This window comes from Gymnoscopelus microlampas, assembly GCF_963454915.1.
Source record: "Gymnoscopelus microlampas genome assembly, chromosome: 24".
NCBI lineage: Eukaryota > Metazoa > Chordata > Actinopteri > Myctophiformes > Myctophidae > Gymnoscopelus > Gymnoscopelus microlampas.
Window position 1 is genome coordinate 34,869,186 of NC_139961.1, and position 23,036 is coordinate 34,892,221.

At 41.9% G+C, this 23,036-nt stretch overlaps 1 protein-coding gene across 7 annotated transcripts in view; it reads right to left on the minus strand.

The window, feature by feature from the left end:
• Positions 1-23,036, minus strand: part of col18a1b (collagen type XVIII alpha 1 chain b) — a 66,800-nt gene that overhangs the window by 21,592 nt on the left and 22,172 nt on the right. For all 7 annotated transcript variants that reach the window (XM_084051570.1, XM_084051569.1, XM_084051568.1 and 4 more), the window contains exons 2-6: positions 10,432-10,979; positions 8,309-8,389; positions 4,932-4,991; positions 4,196-4,277; positions 161-306 (exon numbers count right to left, since the gene is read on the minus strand). In XM_084051570.1, the coding sequence (XP_083907696.1) occupies positions 161-306; positions 4,196-4,277; positions 4,932-4,991; positions 8,309-8,389; positions 10,432-10,979 (917 nt within the window). The remainder of the gene's footprint in view (positions 1-160; positions 307-4,195; positions 4,278-4,931; positions 4,992-8,308; positions 8,390-10,431; positions 10,980-23,036) is intronic.

Below are 23,036 nucleotides of genomic sequence, written 5' to 3' on the forward strand. Positions count from 1 at the left end.
GATTTGCCCATTGGTGTGCACTCGGCACAAAGATGTTTGAAAACCACTGCTCTACGTAAATAAAGTTTATTGACACACTACTAAGACGCACACAGACAGACAGACAGACAGACAGACAGACAGACCCGCGCGCACACGCACGCACGCACGCACACAATACCTTTTGCCCTCGTTCTCCTCCACCTCCTTGTGAGGAGGTTCCAGATCCAGTGCCGGAACCAGAGTCTCCCTTGGGTCCCACAGCGCCTGTGTCCCCTCTACTGCCCTTCTCCCCTCTGTCACCCTTCTCACCTCTACCTGCAGGGCCTGGAGGACAGTCACAGGTCAAAGTCAGGCTTAACACACACAGACCCTCTGTGACCTAGAATCGCAGAGAGCAGTTTATCCCAGTAGTGAAACTGAGCGATTTTTATCTCAGTTTTATCTCAGTTTATCTCCTGTGATTTTAGCACACAAGTATTAAGGGCACTGTTTTGTAGTAGTGTATACTTTGGTACAGTTTCTATTTATATGCGATTAAAATCCTTATCATGACCTGTGACCTTTAAATAGATAATTGCCATTGTTGCATGAGGGTACTCTACTATTTAAGTAGAGTGTGGGAAAACAAAGTACAATACAGTAAGTGCCTTGGGAACCAACGGCTGCTGAGCCATGTGGCCCAGAGGTCAGGAGCCTATATCCTGTTTCCATAGCATGAGGCAACATTGCAACCAACCAAGACCAATAGAAACTAGGTTCTATTGCACATTCTAAGATCCCTATATTAAAAGATGGCTTATTCTCATTGTCAAACATGCATTTGACAGATGAAAGTCTGAGGCTCTTAACATGTTTTTTTCTCCACTAAGAAATGTTTTAATCTAGAATAAAAGAGAGAAGGGCTCGCAAGTCACTTTCAACACTCCAAAGATTTTATTCAAAACAGCATGTACGAAACGATGTTTCAACCTTGCGGTCTTCTTCAGGTTAATTTCAAATATAGACATTGTTCAGGAGTCTCTTAGTTTGTAGGAACTGAGCCCTGAGACTTCACACAAAACAAAATGTACCAAATATTGCTTATGCCGCAGAATTAATATTATATGACAGAGAATTATTAAATAGTTTTAATCTTTAGTAATATCTCACTTTTCTTAGCTGTCTTTTACGGCACTTTGTAAATTAAATAGAAATAGTAGACATGACTTGGTTAGTAGAAGTAATGTAGTACTGTGTCCAGTAGATGGTGATATAGCATAATACATACCAATACCACAGTAATCCCTGCATAGTTTTCATATGCGAATCAAATATACAATATGCATAGCATTATCTGATCATTAATTTCTCAGATAATGTTGCAAATAGTTTGTTTTCTTTGATGTGGGCCAATCAAGCCCTTTGAGACTGTAACAGCGATTAAGGGCTCTACAGATGAATGTGACTTGACCTGAACTCTTTCTTCAATGCATGGACATGCTTCTGTACAGGATGCTGTACAGGCTATTGTCATTATGTCAGTCAATGGCATTGGCATACTTTTTATGGGATGATTCTGTAGGAGGTGAGCCATCTAGAAATGGGTCTGTCTCTGAGTTTGTGTGTGTTTCAGTCCCCAAGGGGGATGGGGAATACCTCCCATTGGTAGGGGAGGTATTCCAAAGTGAAATTCTTTTAGAAGCCTACAGCATTTCAACTGAGTTGACCATAAAGGTCAAAATGTTGTACTAAATAAATGTCAGTTTTGAAGCAACAATATTCAGTGTGCGCATAATCTGCTTGCTTGTACTATATTGTTCATTTTGCACCTGTTTAAATTCTCATTTGGATGTAGCCTACTTCCTTGGACTGACGTCATGGACCGGCCACATGAAGTCCGAGATCCAGATGAAACCACACTGTCATTAGACCCCATCTTATGGTGTGGCTCTGCAGGAGTCTGGCCATTTATAAGAGGGTTGTTTGTATGTGTGTGTGTGTGTGTGTGTGTCCAGAGCTAATCTCACAAACCGCTGGACTGATCAGTGCCTCTTGTGCACACGACCAGTAGACATTTTTGTCCTTTAATTTTCTAAAGGAAGTCAATGGGGCTCTGATCAGGCTGAAACCTTGCCCAGATTTGTAGTCATAATTACATAGATACTGTATGTCATAGACGACCGATGTCATAGATCAGTGGTTCTCAACCTTTTCAGGCCGTGACCGCCCAAAATAACCATATTTGAACTGGGGACCCCCCAGTTCAAATATTGGGATGTAAGAGTTGAGGCATTCAATTTAGTTTGACTCGGTTCCACAGATAAATAATAGTTCAATAAATAATATAAGAAAGAAGCAACATTTTTGAAAATCGCACATCTACAAGCTCACAACGCCTCTATGAGGCGTTGTGAGGTTGTAGATTGTAGAATTTTTGCATCTTTCTTATATTATTTATTTGATAATTTGGCCAATGTTTGACCAGTTTCTATAGTTTGTTGATTACTTTTGATGCAGTAATGGTCTTTTTCTTTTCGAGGTACTGAAAATGTCTTAAAAGTCCTTAAATTGTCACTTCACTGTCATCTGGGGACACCCCCCCAAATCATGTGGGGACCCCCCTGGGGGTACGGACCCACAGGTTGAGAACCACTGTCATAGATGACTGTGATGTCACAGAATGGCCATTTTATTTCTTCAGGGGCAGGTTGTTGAGCCTTTGCTTTCCCTGTGACCCATGTTTGTAGTCCACTGGGGGTTGACGAGAACCGTCAGCCTAGCTGTCTACAGTGCACAAATACAACACAGACCCATGTTTTCCCCAGTGCCTTCCACTAGATGCACGAAAGCTGCATGTACCAGCCTGCACAGAGAAGCCTCTAAGACCTTGTTAAAATCTCCACGAATATGTCTTGAATGAGAAGTGATGAAAGAAACTATCCTTGTTTTAAGAAGCTTTCAGTCTTATTCATATAACCAGATTCAATATAATGCACAGAGTGTACGTGTACGTACAGCATATTGACTGATTTGAGTTTTTTCTGTGGCATGTTTGTTTCAAAGTACAGTAGAGAGACACAGGAAAGAGGGGGTAGAGACAGGACATCACAATGCTGCTTTAAGTCATGAGTTGTTCAATTGAACCTTTAAAGATTTAAGAACCCAGATTCAAGATTTTATATATCACATTTATATGCAGTTATGCAATCGTAAAATTCTTTGACCTTTACACTGCATCACATGACAGCGTTCTTTTTTTTCTTCACAAAATAACTAGTCTCCGATTCATCTTTTTGGTTGAAGATCAGTCAGTTATCTTTGTAAGCGATACAGTCGTGTGACAAAGTATAAATTAGGCTTTTGACACGCCACAAATCCATGCTATATTACCTAGTAGCAGTGGCTCGAAAGTTGAAAATGTACTTCTGACAGATTGTCTTGTTTCCCTCTGCTGAACCTGAGCATGAGACCTGATCAACTGTCCAATAACCCCATAACAGGTCATTCTGCTTTCAGTCTCCCCTTGAGGGCGCTAGAGAGCTTCATGTCCATATCACTCTAAGCTTACTGACAACTACTTTCACGTGTATGTCTTTAAGATGGCCTACTACAGTATTTTAGTGTAATTTTAGGAAGCGTTTTTGTTGGCAGAACAACTAGATATATTACAGTATATAATGTATATTTCTCAACGGTTCAAGGACAGTTGTCCTTGAGGGGGTTCCGGGGGGTCTCCAGCTAAAAGATTGATAGTTAGGAACAAAATGGACCCTTAGAGGTTTATAACTCAGACAGTGCACAAATGGAGTTAAATTAGCATTGACAATTCTGCAGTGTAGATTGGGGTCCCAGAGATTGTCAGTAAATTGTATCAAATGGGGGTCCATACCAAACTGGGAGTCCTTGATGTTAAAAAGGTTGAGAATAACTACCATATTTGACTGTTGAGATTGTATGACACTCAATACCCTGAAGAAGACTTGTCATGAAACATTAGTAGCTTTTATTTAATAAATCTTTCTTGCATCGTGGCTGCGAGTGTGGCTTCCTTCATATTTGAACATTTCCACTACCCTTTTCCACAATGTATGTTCCTCTGTGATAAAAAGAAAGAAAGAAAAGATTTCGACCACCATGAACGCTGAGCTAAATCTGCTCATATTTACTCTAAGTGCAGCCGACTAAATCCATGTAAAGATAAACTACACGACCGCGAGTGATTGAGTGCTCATACCTGAGCCTGCTGAGACTCTGGAGCCCTTTGATGATGTCAGGCTGGGCTCTGGCACCGGCTGAACTCGAGACGGAGGGGTGGTCTGTGGGACAGAAAACACAGAGGAGCAGAGTTAGATACAGTGGTGGACAATTTTGAGGTATTTGTACTTTTCTTGAGTATCTCCAATTTCCAATACTTTTACTTCTACTGTACTCCACTACATCTCAGAGGCAAATATTGTACTTTTACTATAATTATTTGAAAACTTTAGTTACTAGTTACTTTTCAGATATAAATGATTATATTATGAAACATACATTAACCACTTTAGTCCTATTTTTTAGTTAGATAGAGGGGTGGTGGCCCGGACCGCTGCCCTTGAGGTCCGGGCACCTAGGCTGCAATGCAGCCTGACAGCGTGTCGCAGGTTCGAATCCCGATCCCGACGACCTTTGCTGCGTGTCACTCCCCGTCTCACTCTTCCCATTTCCTGTCTATCTACTATATACTATCAATAAAAAGGCAAAACATCTGTGGTCTGTGGGAGAGACCAGAGAGAGACCAGAACATTGACAGACCAGAGCGGAACAGGACGAGACAAAACATGGAAACTATAGAGGTGTACAGCTGAGTCGCAAGGCTGTGTTTCTGCCCAAGTTTGTTTTTGTGTTTTCAGCACCCTCTGGTGGAAAAATCTGTGGACAGACAGAGTGACAGACAGACCAGACAGACAGACAGTAATATAAAGACGGACCTTTACTCTGGTATTAGTCTGTCTCCTGTCCCCAGCTCCACTCCCAAAGTCACCTGAGCCCTGAGAGAGAGAGAGAGAGAGAGAGAGAGAGAGAGAGAGAGAGAGAGAGAGAGAGAGAGAGAGAGAGAGAGAGAGAGAGAAGGGGGGGATGTGTCAGGCAGGGGTTTAGGCGCTGCTCAGCATAATGGCAAATTCAATTTCACATCATTAATTCATTCATTAATATAGGTCCCAACTCCTTGGGGTGTTTTTTGTCACTATACATTTGCACATACGTGAAATTTGTCCTTTGCATTTACCCATCCTATAATCACTAGGAGCAGTGAGCAACCATTGTGTGGCGCTCGGGGAGCAATGGACCCTTCGCTAAACCCCACCCCAAAAGCGACTGTCCAATGCCAGCTTAGCAACCGTTGTTAGCCTGGCACAGGTCTGGCAAACTTTCGTCACCTGCCATAGCTGTCAATGTTATTTCGCCCGCACACACACACAATCATTTGCAACATAATAGCAAGAACAGGAATACCACAATAACGCAATGATGACTATGAACCAGCAACAGATCCCACTTACCCACAACTGGAGGGTTCTTTTCCCAAGCTGAAATCTGCGCTTAACTCATTGGCTGCCAGCTTTTTGAATTTTTACCTACAGCTGGCTGCCAGACTTTTTCAATGAGAAAAAAAAAGCACTTAGGAGCCGAGATACATAATTTTTAAGTTTTCAGTTATAATGAAGTGTCTGGGAGCAAAACTCTTCGGAAAATCATATCTCCTTGGTCTTTGGGTTTTTTTGAAAAATTAAAAAAAAAAAAAAAAAAAAAAAAAAAAAACTTTTATTTTGAAAAAAATTTTTTTTTGAAAGAACGCAGATCTGCGTCAATGGCAGCCAACGGGCTTTTGCGCAAATGAACGCAGATCTGCGTCAATGGCAGCCAATGTGTTCTGGAAGGCTATGGCTGTGCCTGTGTTGTTGAACACAGCTTAACGTTCGGAAAGTATTACACGACTCACTCGCCCAGGTGGTGTCAATGATACTAATCACCGTAATCGTAACACAATTCAGAATCCCAGCGCTGCCTGTTTCGAATTCCGCACGTTAAAGTATATTCATTCATTTGTTTGTCTATTTATTAACTGCTACTCTAGTCTTACCCTGCGGTACATGAAAACTCCTGTTACAGTCATGGATCAACTTCAACCTGGTGTTTGCACTTTCTCCATTTACAGTCCGTACATCTACAGTATATAAACGTTCAGATTTCAAATATAAATTGCTTATGCTATGGCCACGGATGTTAAAATTATGCACGGGACTCTCAAAAGTACCCGTATATTCTGTGTTGTTCAATAAAAAGCATTTTAATCCGATCGGTGGCCATTTTCTCATAGAGTTATAATGTATCAGAGTGCAATACACCTACCAACCGATGGGGTCGCTTAGTTGAACGCATATGGAGAAAATGGCCACCGATCAGATTAGAATGCTTTTTATTGAACAATACGGATGATACGGGTACTTTTGAGAATCCGTACATAAATGTAACATCAATGGCCATGGAATAAGCACTTTATATTTGAAATATGAACGTTTCTGTAGATGTACGGGCCGTAAATGGAGAAAGTGCAAACACCAGGTTGAAGTTCATCCATGACGGTCGAGACAGTCGACCGTCGTGTATCCATGGCCAGGGTTGAGCTGTAGGGGGTACGGGGGGGTACGGCGTACCCTTAGTTCTGACACTGTGGGGGCTGGGGACTCGCGCGTGCACATGCACGAGCAGCTCCACATGCACTCGCGAGCACACACGTCAGCCGCCCGGGAGAAGTCAATCATTAATACAACAACGCACCTTCAGGGGCGAGCCGTTTTTAACACCTTAAACAATGGACTCAACGACCTGGCTGCTTTGCATAACAAGAGCTGGTAGCCTACCAGACACTCACAAAGGTATCCTTATCTAGCTCTGGTCCATAGCGTTAGAAGGAGTTCTCCTTAACGCTATGGTACTTTAGATTCTTTCCCCTCGCACCGCGGTAGCGCAGCCTCTCGTCTGTAGTAAAAATAAAAAAAAAACGCTTTACTCACCAAAACAAAGACGGTTTAATGGAGTTGAAAGCCTATTCTATTAAGTGGGAACACTCTGAGCCCCCACCTCACGTATAAAATACACTTTTTGGCCAGAAAAGAAAATATTTCACCTGAAGGAAGAATCTGGTCAATAGGAAAATTCCATTGACCAGATCTGTAGAGGGCACGTGGAGCAACCAAAAACAGGTTTTAATTCCGGTGAAATATTTTCTTTTCTGGCCAAAAAGTGTATTTTAGACATGAGGTGGGGGCTCACAGTGTTCCCATTTAGTAAAGTAGGCTTTGAACTCCATAAAACCGTCTTTGTTTTGGTGAGTAGCAAAAGGGTATTTTTTTTTAACTTGTTTTAAAAAACACTGTTTTGAAAGCAATGTAAGTCTTAAAAAAAGTAATTAAAGTAAAGACAAGTTGACTGATTATTTTAAGTACTTATGTGTGGGTGAACCTATGTAAAGGGCTTTTATATAAAATAAAAGGAAAATAAAATAATTAATTAATTGAAACAAAAATAAAAACAACAAATTAACAATGCAACAAAATAATAAGAAATATAAATACATTAATAATCACATGTTGAATACAGTATTTCAACTAGCACTGAGCTGAGTGGCTATGTGCACATGCTTGCGCACGCACGTGCACGTGCGCGCGCACATGACGTCATAAAATAGAGTACCCATAGTTCAAAAATCCACAGCTCACCACTGTCCATGGCTATTACTCCCTCTAACATTTCCCGTGTTTTTAGTTCATTGAAATAATGTCATGACATTTGTCCAGTGCAAAGCCTACTGCAGGCCTTGTTGACTAGATTTAGAAGAGATTTTGAAGCTCTTGCTGCTGAAATGATCGATTATTTTTAAGGGGAAAAGCCGTCATTTAACATGCAAGTCAATGGGTGAGAAGCAAAGTTTGCCAGGCGCTGCCAGGCCTGGGTGTGACTAACTCCGCACCACCAGTCACAGAGTAGAGTGGGTGGGGCTTAGCGAAGGGTCCATTAGGGGCTAAGAGTCTTATTCAGGGAGTCACATCAACACATTGGAGACCTGGCCTGGAATCGTACCTGGGACAACCAGGGGCTCTGGCTCCCCCAGCCGGGCTCATGCACTTACCACTCAGCTATGGCCATGTCTGGAATTCCTTTTCCACGTTCTGACAAAGTGGTGTGGTTCCATGCATTGTCTATGGCGAGGGGCCATTCGTTGCGACAGCCGGCAAAAAGTGGCGTGTGAAATAGTTGAGGAAAGTTCTACTTTTTCATTTACGTTTTTACACGAAATACTCACAGCATCAGTGTCATCCTCGTCATCGCAGAGGCGCTCCGCGGCCTGAGGGTTCCCCACGACTTTCAACATGGCAATGCCACCCTACACACACACACACACACACACACACACACACACACACACACACACACACACACACACACACACACACACACAGTGAGCTCTTCCGTTGTGAATGACAAAACTCTTGTCTGTTATTCCACAGCTTGCAATCAATCAGGTCACAACATGAATCCTCCATGAATCTCCTGAGAGGTGGAAAATGCGAGCGTGGCAGAGACATGACTCATAGCATTCACAGTCCACAGTAATACCCTCAAGTGTTATTGAAAACATCCGTACACTCTCCGAGATAATTGAAATGGAAAGACACATTTGACATCACCGGGCATACACAGAGAAAATCACAGAAGACATAGGGTGTTGTTTTGTATGGCGTGGTTCTGCAAGAGGCTAGCCATCTATGAGAGAGGGTCTTTGTGTGTGTTTCCGTGTGTCTGGGGCTAATCCCACAAACCTCTGAACCGATCAACACCAAAGTTAGCATGCTCAATGCACGCCACAGAGGTACGTATTCACATATCGTCTCTGTGCGGTGGAAACCTCATACAGTATGTCCAAAACTGTTACTTTCCAGAATTCCCCCCCAAAAATTGCAGATCTACGAGCTCAAAGCCCGGCGTGTACAGTGTGTACACTTTTGTGTGACACTGTAGTATGATCAAGTAGGGCATTCATTTACAAAAACACAACAAGTTAAAATATGGAGAGACAAGAGGTTTTTGCCAGATTTTTTATACTTTTAAAAAAAGAATCACACCCCCGTGAGTAGAGGTTAAACGTGGTACAGGCTGCAGGCCAGATGGATTATGACCTTTGCCCCTGGGTGACAAAATGGAAACAAAAGACGTTGAGTTGTACATGTAAAGAATGATCAGACAGGTATCAAATGGAAGAATAGAATAGTGTAGAACTGAATAGCAGTGTTGAGTTAAAATCGTCGTCTATGTTTGACAAACTGTAATCAAAAAAAAAAAAATCTAAATATATACACATACTGTTGCATAATACCAGCAGATACAGTATGAAACATAAGGTGTGAAAGTGGTAACTCATTGGTAGGTCCACATAGTGGCAGGTATGTGCATGATTCGATTAGAGGTGCAAAAAAACACACATGGCAGAAACTTTACAGGGGGAAAAGTGCAAACCCATGGGAGACATTCGTTGGAAACTACAGGCCACGAGAAATATTTAAGGATTTTAATTACCACCAGTCTTCTTTGTCACTTCAAGGTTCATGTGACCATCACATGTGGTCAGCTGGGTCACTGATTGGGCACAAGGCCAGGGTCAGAGGTGAAAGGTCATGTCATAGCTTTACAGGGGATAGGAGGAGGATTAAGTCTGTCTTTCTTGTTAGCACTGACCCAGACACTTACGATGCCACAGGGAGAGCTTCAAGTAGGGATTTAGTCTGAATTGAGATATAAATTAGGTTTTCAACATGTGTGCTAGCTCAAGCTGTGCACGCTCACCAAAACAAATCTACACAGGCTACTGCTAACCGCACACAGATGCATAAAGATACACACATACAGTACACGTGCGTCCACAAACAATTCTGCGTAAAGAAGGCCCGTGCAACAAGACAACTTTACCTGCAACACACTTAATTCTACCAGTCTATAGGCCAATAGCCATAGTGAAATCAACATTATAATTCAGTTCTCAACCTCACCAACTTGAAAAGGCTGGCCTCTGCATGATTGTATGCAGAAAAAAACACAATGTAATTTTATTTTTAAATTAAATTAACTAATCGATTAGTTGACAAATTCCCATGACTATTAGTAAGCTAAGAATAATTTTGGTCGAGGACAGACCTACATCCCTGTACTGCTGGCAAAGACCCCAAGCTGGCAACCTTTATTTATTGCCTTATTGGCGAATAAAAGAGATTACAGTTCTGATTCTGAAATATGAAATCAATTTAGAAAAGGGTATAAAGTATTTCAGCTGAATTATCAGAAGTGATTAGGGCACTGAAATGATTCATAAACACTATGCAGCCCCACTGACAGTTATGATCCACATGAAAGTCTGACGCGCTCACACATTACCTGGTAGCGGTCAGGGTCAGCGCCGCCCGCCTGGCCCACGAAGATGCCCGCCGCGGGGTCCAGCTCCATATCGTCGGGCGAGCGCTCGAACTTCACCACCTGCGGCACCGAGTCACATCCCTGGTAGAAGGTCACCTGGTCCTCGAAGACGGACAGCGCGAAGCGCGTCCAGGTCTCCGTGAGGCGCGGCACGTCGAAGGCGGCCGCCTCATACGACTCCTCGGAGTCGGGCTCGGTGTAGAAGAAGTGCAGCCGGCGGTGGGTCCCCCCGGGCGCCACGCGGCTCAGCTTGACGCCGATGTACATGAACTTCTGAGGGCCGTCAGTGATGGCGAACAGGACGGACTGGTCGTCGGTCGACGGCTTGACATGGAAAAGCAGGGAGAAGTGGCGGTAAAAGGGATTGGGGACGTGGGCCAGGGCCGGCTGGCCGGCCGCCGCCGAGGGCCCGAAGAGGTAGGCCATGGTGCCGCCCGGCCCGAATATCCTGGTGATTTCATTTGGCAGAGGGTCTCCAATCAACTGGAGCAGAGAAACACCACTCTCTTCTGTGGAATAAAACAATTAAGATATTCATGGTTTTAGAGGAACACAAACAAAACAATTTGTTTTTATTGAGTTATTCAAATCTTAAAACTCTAGACAAGAAGTTAATATTCACAGACAAAACAACATGGGTAAGTGGTCAAGAAATTAAGAGTGCAAGAAAACAAAGATATTATAGTTACCGATATTATGGTACAAAGTAACACGGATAGCAAGTAAGCATATATACCTATAGCATCTGGCCTGTCTAAATGGCCAGTGAGAAGGAAGTGCACATAAGTAGTAGTCAATTAAGTCTGATTCACTGAGTCGACCAAAATCCCTCAGGTCATAATGTGGTGGAATAATACAAACGTCTAATGCGATAGGCCAAACCACCCGTAGCCCCCTGAGGTCAAAATGGTGAACCACAGACCTCAATGGGAAAATCCCACCGACATGTTGACCGCACATTGACCACGACTGGTTTAACTGATGCTGTGTTCCTGTTGTTTTAAGTTAGTCAAGCCTATCCCCGCGAGGATGAATTCGAAACAATTCAGTGAGTGAGGTCTCCTTCCTTATGTCTTCTTCTTATGTCTGATTTATAGATAGTTGTGCGGCGGTGTCTCACACCAAAAATAGCCGTTCTGCCAGACCACAATGCATGTCGCAGCGCAATATGATGAGTGCTTGTAGATATGCTGTTTTCTGAGCGTGACAACGACATGCAACTAAGCGTTACTCAAGCTTTATAATGCCATCTACACCTCACCCAGAATGAAAAGCCAAAAAAACAAAACAAGTACAAATACTAAGTATGGCTGGACCCTTTACTGTCTTACCTGCATCATTTTCAGTGAACATGATATGAATACTTATTGTTTCAACATGTAGTTCAACATGCAATCTACATTTCTTTACTTATATATTCATTTTAAATTCATATTGCATTAATATACATTCTAAATGTCACGACCAAATTTACATTATAAGATGCAATTTTTACAATTCTATTCCTCTCACTTCCACTCCACTCTGGCCAACTTTGAACTACTTATACTGACTGTATGTATATTAAAAGCAACAATGTCTGTCTTTGATATGTGCTCGGAAATCTTCATGTTCACTACACCACATGTGTTCTTTATTTGGGTATTTCCATTTGAACATTTATTCAGCCACATTTAGAGGAAAATACAAAACATTAACTACATTTATGAACCAAGAATGTGAAACACTTTCAAACTTTAAGCCTGCCAGCTGTAAGAGGAACAAATCAAATATACACTGATAAATCAATACTGGACCTGGCTGTAACCTGTGTTAAATAGTTGAATGCTCCCAAACAATGAAATACTAGACAGCAGGGAGTGATAAGCTTCAAATACGATTTACTGTTGATAAAGAAGAATACCTCTAATGTATAGTTTCTCACTCGTATTCAACTATGTTTTGACACTGACTTGTCGTATTTTCAGAAGACATAGGATGCAGGTGTTTTTCTATACTTATGTTGTATTGTCTGCATTGCACCAAGCACCTGGTAGATGCACTTGTATTAATAGTATGCGCATAAACTACGTTTTGAAAACTTGAAATGCCACCCTGACACAAACAACAATACAATTACAGTACCTTTTCACACTTGACAACATTTAACATTCAACGGTTCCAAGTTTATTTCCTGTTGCAGTGTTTGTGAATATCAGCAGCTGAGAGGAAATAAACTTGGGCCAAAGCGGTTAACTAGCAACAATGCAATTCCACTGACAATGTCTATAGGGACTAACAAAATATTAAATATCAAAGCCTCACAAAAACACTTCCAACTTAATGCACCCATGGGATTGTGATAGTACAAAACCAGCCCTGACCGGACTACATAGATGTGTCCAGACATTAATGATTTCACTGCACCATCCGCCCAGGACAAACAATTAACATATTACTCCTCAGAAATGATTGAGGGGCATTCCACTTCTATTTTCACACAAACACACAACCCACGGCTGCTGCTATATTGATTTGATAAATCAGGCAGTGGCAAAATGCATAAAAGTTAAACTAGCAACTCACTAGAAACAGTAACGCTCACTATCATTTGATCAGTCGACACAACCAGAAGTTTGCAGAAGTTTAGATGACACAAATATTTCAAATTAATAATCACAAATATACCTGTAATGATTACACATGTGAATGTGAACATAGTGTGCCTAATCTAAACTGTACATCCCACTGATGTGCTATTTGATACTTTGTTGTTAGGTCAACCGAGGATAGACCACATCCCATTGCCCAGAGGGATTGTGAATGGCTTGTTTGATGTTAGGCCAGCCAGCCGGCCGAAGCTGTAACTTCATCACTCAGTGACTGAGTCACTCAGTCGGTCGTTCAGTCAGTCAAAAGTCATGCACATCTGTAGGGCTGGCCCCACTGGTCCAGCCAAAATACAACAGCAGATAAATACAGACATAAGAAATGTATGAAATTTAGATACAGAGAAAGAGTGATCAGAAAACTGTTCAAAAGACATGGCAGAGTAAAGAGTTGAACAGCCAGGATAGAGAACATGTAGGATGGTAAGGTTTGGCGTGCAGACATAGACTGGGAATGTCTTGGTTGTGGTCATTGACAACAAAACGCTCAAGGGCTTTTGGGAGAAACAGGGACTTTAGAAATGCATCTATTGTATAATGCATCATCTTTTTTTACAAAATAGTCATGAGAAACAGTAAAATAAATAGATAGACCACAAATACCATTCTCAAGTACAGAAATCATATACAATATCGGAGGTGATATCTATTCCATATTACTATAAATGAAAACAAATCATAATCTTAGAGTTAGAAGACTCATGCACAGTATATTTTTCACATGCACAGTGTATCTATCCTTTCACTTAAAAAACTATAATATAATCATACATTGCACGGATAGCAACACACTATGAATGAATCATGTCATAAATTGTAAAAAAAACAACAACTAAATAGTCAATATACAGTGTCATCCCAGACAGTGAAATAAGTGTGAAATAAGTGAACAATCAACTCTGTGTTGCAACAATATGGACTCTTTCCTAGTTTCCATTCTTGAAATGGAAACTATGCACTTCATTCTTGCTGAATAGTGTGTATACAGTGTAGCACACACATTATGGCTAACTCTGAAAACATTTCAATGCTGGACCTGGGTACTTTAGAGTTACTTTTGGTACATTTAGTAGTCAGCTCAGTATATTATCCCTGTTACAGTGTTAATTTCGTCGACTAAAACTGTGATCGACTACCTTTTTTCACTGAAGAAAACTAAATAAAAAAGCTATGATGACTAAAACTAAGATTATATATATTGACAATTTCGTCAACAAATAAAAAGTAGACTAAAATGTTAGGGAAGGACTAGTTGAGAAAAGATCCAGCAGAATTAGAAGACAAGTCATTTTAATGTATGTTTGGTTGCGCTCGGCGGCGTTGCGCTCTGAAAATAGCCGTTCTACGCACCTTATCTCAAACAGACTGCATGTCATTAGTGTGCATGAATTAAGGGTTCAATTTGCAGGAGGGGCACAATGTATGCATTTCCTTTTCGGAAAAGTAGACTAATATGTTTGATTATACCACAGTTTAAAAACATTATTAAAATAAATAGATATGTTAATCAAATTTATCCTGGCATCCCTATTTTGGGAAAAAGTAGCTGATCTACAAGCTTACAATACGTCACATTGCAACCTGTTCTGAGCTTGTAGACCAGCTAGTTTTACTATCAATTGTACGAAGAAGTATATAGTCCGTAAGCAGTTGTGCAGTATACAGTGCCATAAGCAGAAAATAACCCCCACACTTTTTTTGTTTTTTACAAAATCGAACCCTGCATGAATTCATTACAAGCTTAAATTAATCTCTGAAATGAATGCATAACTTGACATAGTTCCTGTAATAATACATTATCCATTAGAAAAAGTAATGCGCTGCAGAAGTGATACTATTACATTGTTGGTAACAATTTGTTACTCATGAAAATAACATGATTACATAATGTGTTACTTCTGCAATGCAATAATACCCCCAACACCGATGTTGACTACTGTATGGCACCTTTCTGTGCCATGAGAAGTGTAAATCAAATGCACACAACACATGTGCAATCATAATTCATGCTGCAGCATACATGCCATAAATTCCCCTATGTGGACAGTACTTCCTGCTCTGCTCTCTGTCGGAAGACCCCTTGCCTTTGGCGTGTTCAGACCCCCTCCATCTCATCACAGTTCCTGTTTCATAAGACACTGCAGCCCTCCTGCAAAGATCATTAACAACACTAACCCTGACGTCCCTATTTTGGACAAATATCTTTAAAAAAAATATATTTTCAGAAATAGCAACAAATAGCTGATCTCTACCAGACCGTAGAGCTATTTTCCGTATTTGTTGTATGACAAAGTATATAGGGCTTAAGTGCTCAAAGAACAGCCTTTAGAGTCTGTTAAATCAAATAAGAAGATGTATTTATATATTTATTATTTATATAACATATTTGGTACTGTATGACAAAACCATTTGAAGGCAGTGATGTCATTTCATGGGTTATATTGGTAACACAACACATGGGTTATACAAACATGGATTAATCACAATGAATATGATTAATGTAGTCTTTAAATGGCAGGTATGCATGATAATGGCAATCTAGTAAGCAAAACAATACTAAAGCGCCCGCACTTCAGAGTGAGTTTCGGTGTTGGTGAGACAGGAAGAGGTCAAAGGAATATTTTGCGCATGGAAAAGATTTGCTGATTCAGTTCCCATAGACTGAAATAGCCTTTAGGGCAGAATGAGCAACTATCTGTGAGACTATTAGATTCACATGAATTCTCACCACATGGGACCAAAGCATTAGATCAGCAGATACAGTAGTTCCTAACAACAGTGTCTCGAGGGTGGCCTGTCACAATAAATTCATGACTACGGCCTTTTCTCGATAGGAGCTGACCAAAACGTCCTAACTGCACATTAAAAGGTCACTAACTGGTCACAGACTATAGGATTTTCCCAAGCTTTTGTTAGCTAATGGCGTACTCTATAGTGTATACATCTCTGCTTATGACAAATGTAGCACAACTGAGTGCAGAGGAAGCTATAACTCATACACAAAGGCCGTCTGACAGATGCCTCCAGGGTATAGAGCTACATTTTCCACCCATTGTCATTAATGACTGTCAAAAGCTTTTAACTGTACAAATATGATAAAAACCATTGTGTGAAAGAGGGCTCACACACTGGCTGTCGAACCGTACAAAAAGCTCTGTAGCTTGTAGAATAGATGTTCACTAATTCTGTGCAGAAAATAAAAGCGTTTTGACTTGGACTTCACATGGCTGTCTAGCAGAGTAGCCCTGCCTGTAGCCCACAAACCTATTATTTGTCTTGGACAGGGCGTTTTGGCTGAACGGTAGTTGGTTGGTTTCCCACACAGGACACCGGTGTTGCGAATCCATGTGGTAACGTGCAAATTACCTGTCAAGTTACGCTGGGAATTGTACTTCTTTGCCTTCCAAAAGGCCAAAATGTGAACTTAAATTTCTAACTGGATTTTGTCTTTTGGCATATTTAAAACAGAGGTCCCTAAATGAGCCTTGGATGGTTGGGTGTGTAATTAACACCTTCAAGCTGAATTCAGGTATAGTATAACCTGGATAAACACTGAAGCCCTTATGCTATAGTTCACTGTATGAACGTGTCACAAGGCAAAAATAGCCAATCTACAAGATCACAACACCTCACATCAGGCTTCATTGTGAGCCCGTAGATTTTGGCTATTTTGTTCAGTATGTCGAAATGCTCAAAATAGAGATAGAGATGGGCCAGGGTTAAGGTCACATTAATTTAAACTACTGTTTTAACATGAGGACATTAATAAAGGCAATAAAGCAACATCATTCATTTTCAAATAAAAGCATCAACCTGTATGAATGAGGCATCACCAACATTTGGTGATGCCTCATTCATACAGGTTGATGCTTTTATTAAGGGTTAGAGTTTGATGTGAGGTATTCACGAAGCATTTTTGTATTGTTTATTCACCACGTTCCCGTTGTTAGATACTTTAATGTAGTTAAAATCGGTCACACTTGGCCCTGCATGACAAATGACAATGCTAAAATTGAAGCAAAGGTAAATTAACTATATTTCTTTTCCTCATAGTGATTTATGAAATACTGCCTCTTTAGCACTGACTGAAGTGTGACTTAATTGGTTGCTACTACAATCTACACTCCGCTAATGCAAACCCTTCGGACTTCCATCACCGGCATGGCAAATGTAAAGTGCTAAAATAAATTCTCTGGGGAGCTGTGTTCACTGCAATAATCTTTCAGTGCAATAATCAGTTACAGGGTGATAACAGTGCCATTATGTGTCCCTTGGGGCAGAAGCTGTCATGAGAACTTGTCAATGTAAATGCATGGTGCACACTAACTTCTGACACATCTGCAGCGGATAACTTGAATCTGTCTGGGTTAATGCATAACACATGTTTTCACACACTCGTGCGCGCGCACACACACGCACGCATGCACGCGCATGCAAAGTGCTGAGTGGTCAGTGACGTATCTAACATACAGTACAAATCAGCTAGATTTGTGTGGGATTTCAGCCAATTAGAGCTGGAGAGGCGAATATGGGTTACAATGATTCCCACAGAGTGCACCTGCTATTGGCTAATCTCACATGGCGACAGGTCCCGTCCAGCTGTGGTCAAAACATAGACATAGAATGAATAGATCAGAACACCGTTTCCCAAACAATCTAGTCGGGACTGATTTTTTAATAAATGTCCCTCTTTTTTTCTACGATTTCTTTATAACTGCCCTACCAGTGCCACCAAATAGTGACACTACATGGTCCAAGTATTGTTTGAGAATACATAGTCATATAATTAATTAAGATAATTTGTTAAAAAATGCATTTCTGAAATTATTTAAAATACGATATTGGAACAATGGGAAAATAGCATAACATGTGCTCAAGCTCGGACTTTCCGAGTTTTCTGGTTGGGACGGTTGTAACATTACACCCAACCTCCAGATGAATGAATGCTCATTTTTCAGGCCAAACATTCCTCGTTCCTGAATCCCATGAATGAGTAAGATACCGAGGGAGAATCTCTAACACAACGCTGCCAAAGAACATAGTAAGTTATTCCATCTAGAAGAGTCCAAAGGAAAGCACACACATCCAAAAAGTACAAGTGCTGGACAACAATAAAATCTCTATATATCTTTCTATAAATGTCACAAATTTTCCAAAATAGCAGATTCACAAGCTCAAAACGCATTGCATTTATGAAAGTATGAAATAGGGTTAATATTAGTGAATAAAAGATAAACGTTTACAGAGTGATGATAACATGCAAATTTGGAGTTTCAACCTTTTGCAGCGCAAAATACAACTTTGGAGAAAATATTTTTAACTTGAACTGATATATCTGATTGATAGTTGATCTAATAAATGAATAATGGTGAATGTGCAGCATAACTCACAAAATTATTATAATATTCAAAAGTAACGCTTCATATTTGAGCTCTAATTTGATGGTTAATTTTGGAATTTCCAATTTATGGAACAGCAACGCTGAGGGACATTTTACGGCCTTGCAGACATTGACCCAGTCTACTTCCGTAGATCATTGAGATAGGGTCTCTGTATTTTCCACACAGGAAATGCAATGAGGATACCACGAAAAGACAGGTCTGGGGGGGCGGGCACGCACGCGCGCGCACGCACGCACACACACACACACACACACACACACACACACACACACACACACACACACACACACACACACACACACACACACACACACACACACACACACACACACACACACACACACACACACACACACACACACACACACACACACACACACACACACACACACACACACACACACACAGACACAGGCGTGTGTGTGGCGAGACATGCAAAAGACAAGAGTCTAAGGAAATGCATGTCCATGGGAAAGTCACAAAGTGGACCATGAGGGAATCAGTGCATTGTAGCGCACATTAAATACCAGTCCCTAAAGCCCACAATGGGCTGACGCTGCAAACTACATGCCAGCTAAAACACACTCCATTAGTTTCTTGGGACCAATGGTCTGCTCGCGGGATCTTCAAAGTGTGAGCGCGCCTCCCCAGGGTAGCGCGAGATAGTTTCATGTCTGTTGCAGAGATGTGAGAAGAAAAATAAACTGGTTGAGTTTTATTCCAAAATGGGAGAGCCATCATATGAAAAGGAAATGTGACTCGACTCCTACAGTATAATGAATATATGACAACTTAAATCCAAAATCACATATTTTATTTACAGACTAGATGCTCCTTTATTTTGTGGATATTGATTACACCTCATTTTCAAATCCTCAACTGTGCAGAAGGATATGTATGACATCAAGGTAGTTTTGCTGTATCTTTCCATTGGCATACAAATTGGGGCCCGCCTAAGTTGAAAAGCTACAATTACAAAGCAAGAAGCTGGCCTGCGAACGTTTGCGTATGTGCAACATTTAAAAACAAGAACAATCTCTTTCAAAGACTGAGAAAGCTGAGAAAAATACATTTAACCATTAAATCCTGGACTGCTCTAGAGAGACACATCAGACTTTCACTATATGTCAGGTCTAAATATCTAACACTTAAATTCACACCAAAGTCGAGTGACCCTCTTCCCCTCTCCCTGTCGAAGACAAAAGCCAATGGGTTCAACCATTAACACACTCAAAGGTAATTGTACACGCTGGGGAAACGTACCAACTGGACTGAACTACTGAAAGGGGGGGAGCACAGGAACAAACTCTGGCCATCAGTTAACATTTCAAAACAGAGGCGACACAGCTGGGGCGACTCTGTTCCCCCCGTCAGCTCTTAATCCATGTTTGGTTCGCCAAGAGCACGGGCAATTAAAGTTGGCTGATAGGGGGATCAGGGAAAACAAACGGCAGCCTCAGTTTGGATGACATCAGCCCTTTTGTCAGTGCTAGACTTTGTAAGGGCATCTTTGCCGGTCTGAAGCACTACTTGGGTCATCTCGGCTCTGATCCAGTCCAGCATTATTGTTCCTCCGAGTGGACAATCTGGACACTGTGTAGAGATGACTGCTTTACTGTATGCTGTTCCAACACTGACGGTTAATATCCTGTAAAGTTGACTGTGTACTATTATAATACATGTTGAATGATATGTATTGTTTACTATTAATATTACGCCATGGCTCCCTTTGTAATTTGATGTCCCTTGATGACACCACGGGTGTTATGATGTGCAGTACTGTTGTGTCTCCGGACGAATGTCACCAAGGCCGAATCCTGACTATTTATTGCCCTGGCTGTCTAAAGCGATTATGATTGGGCTTTGATCTCTTCTTTGGACAGGAAGACTGTATTTCTGTCCTCGACAACAAGTGCAAACGAGTGAAAGACTGTTTCCTGCCTACATAAAAGTGTCTCTTACATGGTCACACGTTCACCCCTGTTCTGTCTCAGCTCATCCTCTGATGACCAGCCACAAATCTAATTACCAACCATTCACTATAATTGGTTGCTATTGGCAGCAACTGCGTGCATGAGAGGGTGGGCAACTGGCCGCTGCCCTTTGACCCCTGATGGAGTCTTTGAGCAGTACTGTCTCATCTCCGCCACAAGGATTCCCTTGTTGTCAACAACACCACCCTCGCCCCTCTCTCTCACACGGGGCGACACAATCGCAACACTCTTCCCAAGATCATTCCCCCACCCACGGCCTGCATCATAAACCCAAAAGACCCCACCCCCTCCTAAAAATCTGGATCAGATAGCGCTATTGTTTCTCTATGTCTTTAGATGCTGAGACCCCAGAGCTCACTAGACGCATGGCGCATTCCAATCCAGCTGATGGTGGACCGCAGATTGTGATCCACAACAATCGCACAGTGCAGAAGATACTCTAGATATGCGTGGCATGGCCTTGGTAGTAGGATGCGATCACAGGATAAGGGAGCAATGCCCTCTGATTATCTCCTCAGCAGGCTGTGTTGCAATGGCAGCCAGAGGTCAATGTTCTGACGGCGTACGGACAATGCTATAGACTTGTGTTTTCAGCACGAGATGTCTACACAACAAGTAATAGCTGCACTCCACACTGAAATTAGATGCGTTCACATAACATGGATATAGAACATACAAGATACGGAAAATCCAATAATCCAAGAAGTTTATGTGCGCCATTCTCTGTGTTAATGTAACCAAATGGATTTTGTTATAGTACACTCAGATAAATGAACATTGGGTTTTACTGTGTCTAAGCACTAAGGTGTTTGGTGTATAGCCAATATAAACAGTGAACTGTCAAGCACAGCAAGGTTTGCTATCTTCCCTTGTCAAGTGAGACAGCATATACTCAAAACCGTATATGGAGAAGTCATTTCCCCTGTACTTGTCAAATTAAACATACAGTAAGCACAAATTATTGGTGGACAATGCACAAAAACTTGTGTTCATTGGCACATTGTTTACTACTCTGTAAAAGTCTATAGGTGTGGGAAACCCCAACGAGTGTGATGTAAGAGCAAAATGGCTGCTGTTTGTATGGGCTCCGACTGAGAACATAGGTTATGTAAAAGATGTAAAGGTTATCCAAACAAGAACCCTATCTGGCATAAAGTGGCACTTCACGTTAAAAGTAAAACGAGTTGACGCTTAAAACCAGACCTCCTACTCTTTCCAACCAGAAACCTCTATGGGAAAAACAAATTGCTTGATAAACATGGAAAGAGTTGTCGTTTTATGTGTTAGAACACGGGCCATCAATTCCCATATGAATCAAGTATAATGTGCAATTTATGGAGCTGCTAAAAGCAAGTTGGCCTGACCTCTGAGGCCCCGGGAGTGTTTCCTGTCTTAAGAGGCTCTGCTCAGGGGAATGGATTTCTGGCCATTTTAAATCATTTACCTTTTCTACAGATTCTAGCCTCTACAAGTGCACTGAACATGGCAACATAATGACTTTTTCCACAGTGTGAGCTGTGTTGGAACAAGGCATTACATCTCTCAAAACCTATAAGGTCTTTTACTGTTCCCAAAAACCTTTCCTATCAGACACATTCATTTGTTCAATTCCTATAAATAACTAATGTAACATTCTTGGAATGTACAGTATGGTAAAATCAGTGTTGCAGAATCCCCAAAAGGCTTGAGCGCAATAAAACTCACTTGCAGTACATTGCATTCAAAATGTTGCATTATCACATATTTGTGCTGTGTATTATAGCTGTGGTCGGTGCTTAGCTCAGGGTGGGGCTTATTGCTGTGCAGCTGACAGGACAGTGACAGAGGCATAGCATGCAACCTGTGGCAGTAAGTGACTTGATGCGCGGGCCATGCTTTTGCAGTCAAGCAACTTCTCTAAATGAATGCAGAGCAGAATGACAGTGACAACACACGATTAGGAGTGATCACCTGCAGCTCCACATTTATAGCCAGAGACCAAAAGCATTGGAAAGGGACCTTGTGATCGGCCAAGACACAGCACATGTTCAAAACGGAAATGCTACACGCAGCCAGCAAAAAAACGACAACAAACAGCAACGCACATCATGCCATCCACAACGATGTCAAGGCAGACAACATCGGATTCAAAATGTATCCGCGTGGGGGACGGATACATTTTAACCCGCCGGAGTTACCTTTCCGGTTACTAACTGATACACAGGGCGGCCACCCGGGCTCCAGCTCCCTGTCAGGCAGGAGATCGCACTCTACGGGGAGCCGCCCGTTCTCCAGGGCCGCCCAGCAGCTGTCTTGCAGAACATGGCAGAAGCTGCGGCAAGGCAGGAGGCGGGGGGCGGCAGCAGCGATCTCCCGGGCAGACGGCGGCAGCAGCGAGGCGGGCGCCTCGCCGCCGGGGGACTCGGGGCAGCCGGGCGCCAACAGGAGACAGAGGAACCACTCTGCGCCGTGGTGACACCCGGCCTTTGCCAGCCACGCCCACTCCCGCAGCACCGCCCCCACCTGCTCCACAGAGGTGTGGT